Raw genomic sequence first — 13126 nt, forward strand, 5'->3', positions numbered from 1 at the left:
TGACGCCTCAGACCTTGCTGGGGATATGATGTCACATGTGGTGTATGTTCTTTATTGCTTTTCTAAACACTGGGATTCAAAACATCTGGCCCCAAAGATTTCAGGACTGAAACGCATTCGTTACCAGACAGACCCTGAACTAAGTGCTTTCTGTCCCATCTGCCTGATCATCACAACAATGATTATCTGACAGCTCAATAAAGACGTATACTGCGGGTACCAGCCACCATTTTAAATGCTGTATAGACAAGACCTCATTTAAGCTTCCAAGAATTCTGTGAGGCAGGTGCTATTATCCCAATTTAGAGGCCCGGAAATCAAGGTTCTGTGAGATTTAACACTGAAGCTTTCTACACTAACTTATGTAACTTCTCAGTTTACAAAGCATTTTTTTTTAAGATTTTATTTATTTGACAGAGAGACACAGCGAGAGAGGGAACACAAGCAAGGGGAGTGGGAGAGAGAGAAGCAGGCTTCCCGCTGAGCAGGGAGCAAGATGCCTGGCTCAATCCCAGGACCCTGGAACCATGACCTGAGCCGATGGGAGCTGCTTAAAGACTGACCCACCCCGGCCTCCTATAAAACATTTTAACATGTACAATCTCCTCTCTTTTCCTCACTTCATGAAACAAAAAAGTACCATTTCCATTTAACTAATGATGGAATTCAGCCTCCAGATCACATAGCTCACAAAAGGCCAACCTGGGACTCAAACCCAGGTCTGGTGCTTTTTCAACTAGGTTTGCATGTCCCAAGGACTTTCTGCAATGTTAGTCAATGTGTGCCTATGTGGCATTAGACCCACAAGCACAATCAAGGAAAGGACATTGGCTCTGACCTCATCAGGAGCTCCTACAGCCTGGCCCAGCTGCACCAAGCTTATCAGGGATGCTGAAGAAATGTCCTGTCATTGCCACACAGCACAAGTACGATTGGTATTTGCAATTCTGTACCTGAGGAACCTATCGGGTTCTATCTGTCTATATAGCAGTCACTATCCTACATGACGACCTGTCTTATTTCTTAGAAACTTAGAGGTAGCAATTATCATCCTCAGCATCTAACACGGAGATCTGGACCCAGCTTTCAGTCCTGGGCAGAGAATTAGTGCTTCCTCTCTGCAGAATAAACTAAGTGACCACAGGAAGTTAGTTCCTTTTAGATTTTTAGAGCAAGTCTAGTCAGTCAATAAGAGAGAACAACAAAGTACTGAAAGAAAAAAACAGCAAGACTCACAAGTGGCACATGGCCACACCTTTACTCTTGTGGTAAAGGGTGCCTCAGAGAACACTTTGAACAAGACCCAGCACAAAGGCCATTTTCACAGTGAAAGCAGCTTAGACGTTAAGGGCAGGAACACTCCTTACATTTCCTCAGGCAGGTAGGCCTCCTGATCAATTTGGACATCAACATCTTTTTTGGCGGCAATTTTATACATTGGAATCGCTTTCTGCACTGCAGCCTGGAAAAAAAAAACAAAACGGTGCAAGGTTTTAGCAGAAAACTATGGAGAAAGTATACAAAAAATTGGCCAACTATACAAGCAAGGCATATTCCTATCTATTTATCAAGTAAAAGAATAGATGCATTGTTGATGGAAATGTAAAATGGTACAGTTATTGCGGAAGTGGTATGGCAGTTCCTCAAAAAAAATTAAACACTGAATTACTATATGATCCAGCAATCCAGGTAGAATTCTACCTCTGGATATATGCCCAAAAGTGAAACCAGAGACTTGAATGGCTAATAGGACAACCATGTTCACGGCAGCATCATTCACAACAGCCAAAAAGCAGGTAGAAACAACCCAAGTGTCTAACAGATAAGCAAAAATATGCACACAATTCATATGCATACAATTCAGCCTTAAAAAGGAGGAAATTCGGACCACTGCTACACCTACACATGAGGAACCTTGAAGACATCAAGCGAGGTGAAAGAAGCCGGTCACAGAAGGACAGATGTTGTAGGATTCCAGCAGTACGAGGTACCCAGTGCAGGCAAATTCAAAGGGAGAGGAGGTAGGGTGGTGGCTGCCAGGGGTCGAGGGAATGGGGAGTTAGTGTTTAATGGGGACAGAATTTCAGTCCAGGAAAGTGAACATATTCTGGAGAGGGATGGGGTCACAACTGCACAATGTGCATCTACTTAATGCCACTCTACACCTAAAATGGTCAAGTTTGTACTCTGTACTATATACAGTTTACAATTTTAAAAACAAATGAGCACACTAGAAAAAAAAAATGCTATACTATAATCAGTGTGATAAGATATAATTAGTGGAAAATCCTATCTAAATAATACTCTGCATAAGTACACATGTAAATAACATTTTCTTGAAGGAACTTTAGTTGGCAACTCAGACCCGCCTCCACAGAATGCTCATCACCTTGGGGAACCTCAAGTATGTCTAGCTCTCTGTTTCACAAGTTCATAAATGAGGCTATCAGCACACACATGGATCCAGGTTACTGAAATGGTTCATAAACGAGTATCACAATTTATTAATTTCCAGTGCAAGGTGAAGGGAATGAGCATTTGTATTTCCCAGCTGGCATGTTTTCTTTCCTAGATGACAAGTTACTTGGGAGAAAAATTATATAAGAGTACGAATACATTATGTATTCTAAGTATATTAATTTATAGTAAGAAATGTAATTGCTAAGGGACTAAGCACCCAATCCTTCTCCGAAAGCAAGCTGCATGGAAGAATTTTATTTCATTATTATTTTTTTAAAGTTATTTTTTGTTTGTTTGTTTTACAGAGAGAGAGAGAGATCACAAGTAGGCAGAGAGGCAGGCAGAGAGAGAGGGGGAAGCAGACTCCCCGCTGAGCAGAGAGCCCGATGTGGGGCTCGATCCCAGGACCCTGAGAACATGACCTGAGCCAAAAGAAGAGGCTTAACCCACTGAGCCACCCAGGTGCTCCATATTTTTTTAAAGTTTTTTATTTAAGTATTCTCTACAGCCAACATGGAGCTCAAACTCACAACCCCACGATTAAGAGTCGCATGCTCTCCTGACTGAGCCAGTCAGGCACCCTGCAAGGAAGAATTTTAACCTGAAGAGCGACTGGATGACACAGAATCAGAGCCAGGGAGTTCATTCAGATTCCTGGGTCTTTCATTCTAGAGCACCTGTCTAATTTTACAGCCTGTCTGGACTCTCCAGGGAGCCAACGGCTGTTCCCCAGAAGGGGGGCAGCTTCTCCCTTAGCCAGGACATGAAGGACCACCTCGGCATTTGCCTCTGGGACTGCAGCTGTGTTTTCACGGCTGCAGCCCTTTTGTCTTGTATCCCTACTCTTCTCCCAACTATAGGAATACATACTCTGGGAGCAGTCTGTCACTTTCAAATGGCATGGCCTAACTTTGCTCCAATACTGTGTGCTGTCTTCAGTATTCAGAAGATTATGGTGTTACAAAGCTCCCAGAAAGGCGGAGGGTACTAACTCAGAAGGGGCAACTTGATCTTCTTTACGAAAAGAAATCAGGGCTTAGGTACACTTAAGTTACTATCTATAATGTGTTAAGATACCTCTAATTTCTGTGGCTGAGCTATCCTATATTAAAGCATGCATTTCATCCCTAACATTTTGATTTTTTTAAAAAAATGGGCTTCTTCTTTAAGCTCTTTACCTTTACCAGAGGGAAATCCTGCTTCCTGCAACGAACAATCATTCGGGGCTCCAACAATTGGTACAAACCCTGTAAGACAATCAGATGCAACGGTCAAGAAATGCAATTTATAAAATCCGAAGCAAAATAAAATATTTTTATAATTCTTTCATGTAGTTTGTAAATAGACAGAATATTCAGTATGAGAACATGGAAAGAAGATTTCAATATCACAAACCAGATAAACACACCCAATGCTACAAAATAACAAAATTGATATGGGAATCTTCTCTCACATCAACTAGGTGGAAGCCAAATGTTATTGTAATTAACTTAAGTAAAATAAGAATTCACAAGCAAGCTGCAAACATTTAAAATGTATATCGTCTTTGGTCTGAACCCCAAATCTAAAGCAAGTATTTTAAAGGTGAAATCAAATGAGGGAGGTTTTGTTCTTAAAGAGGAACACAGTGAGACACAGAATCTTAAGTAGGTTCCATGCCCAGTGCAGAAACTGATGTGGGCCTCGATCTCACTACCCTGAGATCATGACCTGAGCCAAAAATCAAAAGTTGGACACTTAACCAACTGAGTCACTCAGGCACCCCTCAAATTAGGGAAGTTTTTTTTTTTTTATTTTTTTTTAAGATTTTATTTATTTATTTGACAGAGAGAGATACAGTGAGAGAGGGAAATCAAGCAGGCAGAGTAGGAGAGGGAGAAGCAGGCTTCCCTCTGAGCAGAGAGCCTGATGCACACTGCTTGATAAAGGCAAATGCTTAATGACTTAACCTCGTAGGCACCCCAAATCAGGGAAGTTTAAAGCTGGAGGTTGCAAGGAAATTTGACCACTGAGTTCTAAAGGACTTATAAGACTATATAAAAGGGCAGGAAAGTTGGAAAAATCTGATCCAACCAGTATTACTGTCCCCTCATGCATGAGAAGAGAGCAAGAAAGAAAGCTAAGATGACAAAAATAGGAAAACAAAACAAAACAACAACAATAACAAAAAACCAGAGCTGGTTTCTAATACATCTTGTCAATTTTGTAAGAACTCTGGCTACTAGTGGTAGGTCGAACCTATAAATTACCTGGAGGACCAGTCCATCCAGCAGCACTTGGTACCTGGTTGTATCTTTTACCACTTTGCTGAGTCTCTGTTTTGCTTCATTTAGTAGGTCCTACAAAGAGTAGAAAAGAAAAAAGTTATCCACAGGTAGTCAGGGAAGTCAGCTCAGAACTCACCGTGAGGATGGTCCTGGCCCATGCCCATTTGCTTCACATTATATTACTGTTTTCATTCAACACACATTCCAAGATAAATGAAAAACCAGATGCTGTGTTACTCACTATACCCTCTTACAAGGAAGCAGGAAGCCAGCTCCCAGGAAGTTCATGCTCAACGAGAGTAGCCCAGATTATCAATCAGTTCAGAAAACTACAAAACTGACTAACATGGAAAAAGCTACATGATACAGATTTAATTAATTAATTAATAAGCAAGCTATTAATATTAAGACTATTGTGCAGAGACACCTGGATGGCTCAGCTGGTTAAGCGTCTGCCTTAGCTCACATCAATCTGTGTCCTGGGATCAAGCCCCACGTCTAGCTCCATGCTCCTCTGCCCCTCCCCTCACTCATTATTTCTCTTTCAAATAGATAAAATATTTAAAAACAAAGACTTGTGCAAGTTGATTCCATTTTTTTATTAGGAAAAAAACAGTATCTGGATAGAGAGCAAAGTATGTAAAAAAAATCCAGCAGCACTTGGTACCTGGTTGTATGTTCTAGATACAAGGCGAGATTATCAATGATTTCAATTTTCCTTTTAAGTTTTATTTATTTATTTATTTATTTGACAGAGAGAGAGAGAGAGAGATCACAAGCAGGCAGGGAGGCAGGCAAAGAGAGGAGGAAGCAGGCCCCCCACAGAGCAGAGAGCCCGATGTGGGGCTCGATCCCAGGACACCGGGATCATGACCTGAGCCGAAGGCAGAGGCTTCAACCCACTGAGCCACCCAGGTGCCCCTCTTTTAAGTTTTTTTAAAAAGATTCTATTTATTTACTATTCGAGAGAGAGAGCAGGGGGAGTAGAAGAGGGAGACGGATCTGTAGCCTCCTTGCTGAGCGTGAACTTGACATGGGGCTCAAGCCCACATCCCTGAGTCATGACCTGAGCTGAAAACAAGAATCAGATGCTTAACTGACTGAGCTACCCAAGTACCCCTAAAATTTTTCTTTAAATTCCAGTTAGTTAACATATATTAGTTTTGGGCACACAATGTGGTAACTCAACGCTTCCATACATCAGTGCTCATCACAAGCGCACTCCTTAACCTATTTACCCCATCCCCCCACCCATCAATGATTTCAACTTTCTTTTTTTTTTAATTTATTTGACAGACAGAGATCACAAGTAGGCAGAGAGGCAGGTAGAGAGAGAGGAAGGCAGATGCTTAACTGACTGAGCCACCCTGGTGCCCCTGATTTCAATTTTCTTTATGCTAGTTTGTAGTTTCCAATTTTTCTATAATAAACATTGACCGGGCGCCTAGGTGGCTCAGTGAGTTAATCCGCTGCCTTCGGCTCAGGTCATGATCTCAGGGTCCTGGAATCGAGTCCCTCATCGGGCTTTCTGCTCAGCAGGGAGCCTGCTTCCCTCTCTCTCTCTGCCTGCCTCTGTGCCTACTTGTGATCTCTCTCTGTCAAATAAATAAATAAAATCTTTAAAAAATAAATAAATAAACATTGACCTTCTATAATAAAAATAACTAGGGGCTCCTGGGTGGCTCAGTGGGTTAAAGCCTCTGCCTTCGGCTCAGGTCATGATCCAGGGTCCTGGGATCGAGCCCCACATCAGGCTCTCCACTCAGCAGGGAGCCTGTTTCCCTCTCTCTTTCTGCCGGCCTCTCTGCCTACTTGTGACCTCTGTCTGTCAAATAAATAAAATCTTTAAAAGAAAATAAAACTAAAATAAAAATTTAAAGGGATTACAGGAAACAAATCACTTATGATTGAGAGAACACAGTGGAAATTACACATTAAGTAATAAGCACTTATTGGCTTACCCGTGAAAAGAGAAGTCAAGTCTTTAAAAAGGTGAAGAAAATGCCTCAAATTATTCTACATGGTCTATTCTACTTATTATGATCTCTGAAAGCTGTTTCTTGATACTTTAAAGAGGAAAGAGGGACACATGCTCACCTAGAGGTCAGAGTTTGGGGAGAGAAGGTGCGAGGAGTAAGTAGTTTTCTATGCTGAAAAGCCCTTTACTTGGTTCTGAGAATTACCCTTGATCCCCAGCCCCTCTGAAACCCACTGCCCTGCAAGACACCTGAAGTGAGCTCTCACTTCACAATTTGTGCAGAGGTGAAGGCATCCGGACTCTCACTCACGCATCTAATGGCAAGCAAACATTTATTTCATTTGATGTCTACTAAGTGCAATTAGACCAAGATTTATTTTTTTTTTTAAGTATTTATTTATTTGACAGACCACAAGCAGGCAGAGAGGCAGGCAGAGAGGAAGGGAAACAGGCTCCCTGCCGAGCAGAGAGCCCAATGCGGGACTCGATCCCAGGACCCTGAGATCATGACCTGAGCCGTAGGCAGCGGCTTAACCCACTGAGCCACCCAGGCGCCCTGACAGAGGCATTCCTATGATAACCCCTAAAAAAGGAATCTGCTAAAGAAACTGTAGGGTGGGGCACCTGGGTGACTCAGTGGGTTAAAGCCTCTGCCTTCGGCTCAGGTCATGATTCCAGGGTCCTGAGATCGAGCCCCGCATCAGGCTCTCTGCTCAGCAGGGAGCCTGCTTCCTCCTCTCTCTCTCTGCCTGCCTTTCTGCCTACTTGTGATCTCTGTCTGTCAAATAAATAAATAAAATCTTTAAAAAAAAAAAAAAAGAAAAAGAAAAGAACATGATGCCGTGAGAGATTTATTTATTTATTTAGACAGAGTGTGAGCAAGGGGGTGGGTAGAGAAGAGGGAGGGGGGAGAGAGAATCTCAAACAGGTTCCATGCTGCACATGGAGCCCAAGGTGGGGCTAGATCTCAGGACTGTGAGATCATGACCTGACCTGAAACCAAGAGTCCGACGCTTAAAAGACTGAGCCACACTGGGGCCCCAACAGAGCATTTTTAGAAATAAAATTTCTGGGGGTGCCTGGGTGGCTCAGTTGTTAAGCGACTGCCTTCAGTTCAGGTCCTGGGATCAAGCCCCGTACGGAGCTCCCTGCTCAGTGGGGAGCCTGCTTCTCCCTCTCCCATTCCCCCACTCTCGCTGTATCTCTCTCTGTTAAATAAATTAATAAAATCTGAAAGAAAGAAAGAGTGGGTTAAGAAAAGAAAAAAGAAAAGAAAAGGAGAGAGAGAGGAAGGGAGGAAGGAAGGAGAGAAGAATGGAAGGAAAGGAGAAAATTTATGGGGGCGCCTGGGTGGCTCAACTGGTTAAGCGTCTTCAGTTCAGGTCATGATCCCAGAGTCCTAGGATGGAGTCCTGAATCTGGCTCCCTGCTCAGCGGGGAGTCTGTTTCTCCCTCTATCCCCTCCTCACTCATGCTTTCTCTCTCAAATAAAAACATCTTTAAAAAAATAAAGAATAGGGGCGCCTGGGTGGCTCAGTGGGTTGGGCTGCTGCCTTCGGCTCGGGTCATGATCTCAGGGTCCTGGGATCGAGCCCCGCATCGGGCTCTCTGCTCCGCAGGGAGCCTGCTTCCCTCTCTCTCTCTCTCTCTCTCTCTGCCTGCCTCTCTGCCTACTTGTGATCTCTGTCAAATAAATAGATAAAATCTTAAAAAAATAAAAAATAAAGAATAAAAAAAATTAAATTTCTGTATGGACACAGCAAACAATTAAAAGCCAATTAGGGTTGCTTGGGTGGTTCAGCTGATTCAGCACCCAACTCTTGACTTCAGCTGGGGTGGAGAGCCCAGGGTCGTGGAATTGAGCCCTTGGGCTCCCCACTCAGCAGAAGTCTGCTGCAAATTCTCTCTCCCTCACCCTCTGCCAATCCCCCACTTGCACACACACACACTGTCTCTAAAAATAAATCTTAAAAAAAAAAAAGATGCTCAAAAATCAACCTCTGATTTTAGGTGTCTATCAGAACAACCTAACCCTTAGAAGTGTTATTAATTAAATCCTAACAGCCTGGTTAAGAAGTCATTTAAGGCTTTATAATCTGGGAAGTTTATGGGCACAAAGAATTAAAGCATATACTGCATGAGACATTTAGCTGAAAGAAATCTCAGCCCCTCCCCACCAAGGAATCCCTCAGCATTTTTCTCTTGGTGGCGGCGGAATGGACTAATCAAAACAATGGTTAAGCAAAGAGGAATGGACTACGGGGGCTGGTCTGCTCTAAAAGAATGAAACTAAAGAAAGTCAACTTGTAAAGAGCATTACTAGCCATCTGTAAAAGTAACCCATTGTCAAAATCTGGAAACTGGTAAAGGAGGAGTTTTACCACCACCTACAACTCCAATCAAGGATGTAGGGAAGTCGAAATATACCAAACTCCAGCTAAGAAGGCTGAAAACTGATACAAATTGTACTGTCCCTTAAGTATTCCCATCCCCTTAGTAAGTCATCATAGGCAAAAAAGGTAAATTACAATCAACAATGTCACAAACCACTAATATCTTAGATTCTAAGTTCGACCTCTCTGATTACCATCCAGCTCCCCATGCTGCGTTCCCAGGGAGAGATGCGTGTATTACTGCAGTTCTCGGGTCAGCTCACCTATCAGTATCAGGTTTTGGAAGGGCCTATCTGCCCACCTCAACCTAACTGCCTCTAAGGATTCTGAAAATATTAGGATTCTGGTCCTGGAAAGTAGTAAACCGAAACCTGATTAAGATGTCCACATCGAGCACCCGGGTGGCTCAGTCATTAAGTGTCTGCCTTCCGCTCAGGTCATGATCCCAGAGTCCTGGGATCAACTGGGATCAACTCCCTGCTTGTCCCTCTCCCACTCGCCCTGCTTGTGTTCCCTCTCTCACTGTGTCTCTCTCTGTCAAAAAAATAAATAAAACTTGGGGCGCCTGGGTGGCTCAGTGGGTTAAGCCGCTGCCTTCGGCTCAGGTCATGATCTCAGGGTCCTGGGATCAAGTCCCGCATCGGGCTCTCTGCTCGGCAGGGAGCCTGCTTCCTCCTCTCTCTCTCTGCCTACTTGTAATCTCTCTGTCAAATAAATAAATAAAATCTTTAAAAATAAATAAATAAATAAATAAATAAATAAAGCAGAAATGCATTAAATAAAACTAAAAAACAAAAACAAAAACAAAAAAAAGATGTCAACATCAAAACCCTGTCTCCGTAGTCCTGCCTAATTTGAAGAGTCAGCTGGCCTCCCTCGAAGACAAATATTTCATCTCTCTTTAGCCACAACATCAGAACTCTACTTCAGGATCGATGAATCAGAATTTAAATGTTAGTATATTATTTCTTCTAGTAACTTTTAAATAAATTGTGAAGTTTGGGAAGTGTTAATAAAGATCTGTTCTGTGTTAGGCATTATACTAGTCACTTTACCTAGATTATCTAATTCTGTATAAGCTTCAGGTTATGTTTTTTCCATTTTATAGGAAACAGAAGGTTAGAAGGGGCTAAAAAAAAATCTGCCCCCCAAACAGCTCATACCAGGAAACAGAAATTCAAATTTCACAGGGATTCCAAAGCTTGTGCTCTTAAACCTAGAAAACATCAGGGAAGGCAAGGCAAAAAGATGAATAGCAGAAAAAAGGAACTAAATTTGGTAGTAAAATAGCCGGCCAATTTCATTTTTACCCTGGTTTTCTTTTTTCCCCTTCCTTCTATCGTTTGTCAATATCCCTTTCTATCCAACTGCTTGACAACTTCCCTAACATAATTTCCTACTCTGTGGATAAAACTAGAAATAAAATGGTTTAAAATAGCAAAACCCTTTAAAGTATGTGTGTGGCCCTGATGTATACATAACCCTGTCTGCTGTGTCAGTCTGCTTCCTCACCCCTCCGGACCTCTTACTGTATCTGTTCCGCTGTAAAGTACTTGATGGCAAGGAGTTAAACTTGGCAAAGGCCTAAGGAAATAAGCATCTTGATGATGCTGAGATCACACAATGTTTATTTTCACACAATTCTCATTATAAATTAAAAAAATAAAAGCTCGGGGCACCTGGGTGGCTCAGTGGGTTAGGCCTCTGCCTTCGGCTCGGGTCATGATCTCAGGGTCCTGGGATCGAGCCCCATGTCGCGCTCTCTGCTCGGCAGGGAGCCTGCTTCCCCCCCTCTCTCTCTGCCTGCCTCTCTGCCTACTTGTGATCTCTGTCAAATAAATAAATAAGATCTTTAAAATAAAATAAAATAAAAAATAAAAGCTCAGCTGTACACTGAACTCAAGCTGCATGCTCCAGAAGACTTGGGACCTCACATGCGTTCCAGAAAGAGATCAGAATGCCAATGGCTCCACTGCTTAAGAGGCCACGCACCCTGCCTTCGGTTCCTCACACCACATTTCTCATCTTTCAGGCCCTTAAAATCTGGGTATCTGCCTTCATTAATCCAATGAAAGTGCTCTGGCAAAGTCAGAAATGACACCCCAATTGCCGAATCTCTTTGCTCTTCCTATGTTGATTCTTAGAAGCTTTAGATGCTATTTTAGATTATCATTTTAAGTTTTCTGTTTCCTTAGCTACTGCTTCTCCTCTGACATGACTACTTTTCCCTCATGTTTCCTTAGCAATTTCTTGTTTCCTGTCTATTAAATATACTGCATTCTCGGAACACCTGGCTGGCTTCACTGGTAGAGCATGCAACTCTTTTTTTTTTTTTTTTTTTTGAGCATGCAACTCTTGATCGTGGGGTTGGGAGTTCAAGCCCCAGGCTTACTTAATTTAAATTTAATTTAATTAAATTAAATTTAAATTAAGCATACTTAATTTAAAAGAAATACCTATGTATGTGTGTGTACACATAGAGACATACATGCTTCTCAGTTTGTTTACTTGGCCCTGTAATGTGAAATCCACAACCTTGGTGATCTCAGCCATACCCACAGCTCTACCTGTGACCTGTGTGCTGTCCATGTAAGAAGTTCCAACCTTTCTGGGGCATTTGACTGGCTCAGCGGGTGGAGCGTGTGACTCCTGATCTCAAGGTTATGCATTTGAATGCCAGACTGGATGTAGAGATTACTTAAAAATAAATTTTTTTAAAGATTATTCATCTATTTGTGTGTGAGAGAGAGCGAGCACAAGCGGGGGAACAGCAGGTAGAGGCTCCCTGCTGAGCAAAAGCCTGATGTCACCAGTTCATCTTCTGTTAACACAAATCTAAGCCTAAAGCAGTATTTCTTAGTGTGGCTCTCAGACCACTAAATCAAAGTTACTCTGAGTTGCGTATATAAGCTGATTCCTGACTGGAACGTAAAATTCTCTGGAAACAGGGTTGGGAATCCCCATTTTAACAAGGTCTTCCAGGTAATTTTTATGCTCATTACAATTACAGAGCCGGCCAAAGGGTAAGTTCCATATTCTTTTTTTTAAGTTCACGCTCAAGAAGCTATAGCACAGGGGCACCTGGGTGGCTCATTGTGTTAAAGCCTCTGCCTTCAGCTCAGGTCATGATTCCAGGGTCCTGGGCTCGAGCCCCTCATTGGGCTCTCTGCTCAGCAGGGAGCCTGCTTCCTTCTCTCTCTGCCTGCCTCTCTACCTACTTGTGCTGTCAAATTAAAAAAAAAAAACTTTAAAAAAAAAAAAAAAAAGAAGCTATAGCACAGATACATCCTCTTATCTCCATCCAGTTAACCACTATGGAGCCCAGCAGGATATAAGCCAAGTGTAAGTGTATTTGAAGTGCAAAAACTTATGAAGGCAACCCAGCTAAATTATAAAATTGTAAAATTATAAATTATAAAATTATAAAATGAAAACAGAACAGTGAAAACTAAAAGATGATGCTAGTACTGAAACAGAATTTTGTGACAATTTCAGAAATAGGCAGACAAACTCTCTGGCTACTGAAGGGTCTACAAAATTTGGGGAATATATGCATATGACCTGAAACTGCTGCTTTGTGTTTCAAAGTTATAAAATGTAAACCTCTTCCCCTAGCTCATCTCTTAAAGAAAACAGTGGATAACTGTGTTTTGGGTTTGGGGTTTTTTTTTTGAGAGGGGGAGGGGGGTGGGGAGGGAGAGAAGGAGAGGGAGCCCAACATGGGGCTCAACCTCACAATCCCGAGATCATGACCTGAGCTGAAATGAAGAGTGAGACACTTAGCTGACTGAGCCATCCTGGTACCCCCTGGTATTATAACTATATTTTGAAAAATGATTTGAAGTTGGATCGTTTCCAATTACAAAATGTGTTCATTCCATACAACTGTGCTTTTTCTCTATATCCTCTCGCTCAAAATTTGAAAATCACTGTGTATGATAAGAGGTTATTCAAGTATAAAATAATCATGTGAATATTCTATCTAGAGGGTGAAAAAAGTTAGGAAGAACGAGTACTGAAAAGTAGAA

At 42.2% G+C, this 13126-nt stretch overlaps 1 protein-coding gene across 1 annotated transcript in view; it reads right to left on the minus strand.

Annotated features, from left to right (window-relative positions):
• Positions 1-13126, minus strand: part of ATP6V1E1 (ATPase H+ transporting V1 subunit E1) — a 39463-nt gene that overhangs the window by 3654 nt on the left and 22683 nt on the right. The window contains exons 5-7 of the mRNA XM_032349256.1: positions 4710-4799; positions 3639-3707; positions 1368-1462 (exon numbers count right to left, since the gene is read on the minus strand). Of these exons, the coding sequence (XP_032205147.1) occupies positions 1368-1462; positions 3639-3707; positions 4710-4799 (254 nt within the window). The remainder of the gene's footprint in view (positions 1-1367; positions 1463-3638; positions 3708-4709; positions 4800-13126) is intronic.

The sequence above is a fragment of the Mustela erminea genome, chromosome 6 (assembly GCF_009829155.1).
Source record: "Mustela erminea isolate mMusErm1 chromosome 6, mMusErm1.Pri, whole genome shotgun sequence".
Taxonomy (NCBI): domain Eukaryota; kingdom Metazoa; phylum Chordata; class Mammalia; order Carnivora; family Mustelidae; genus Mustela; species Mustela erminea.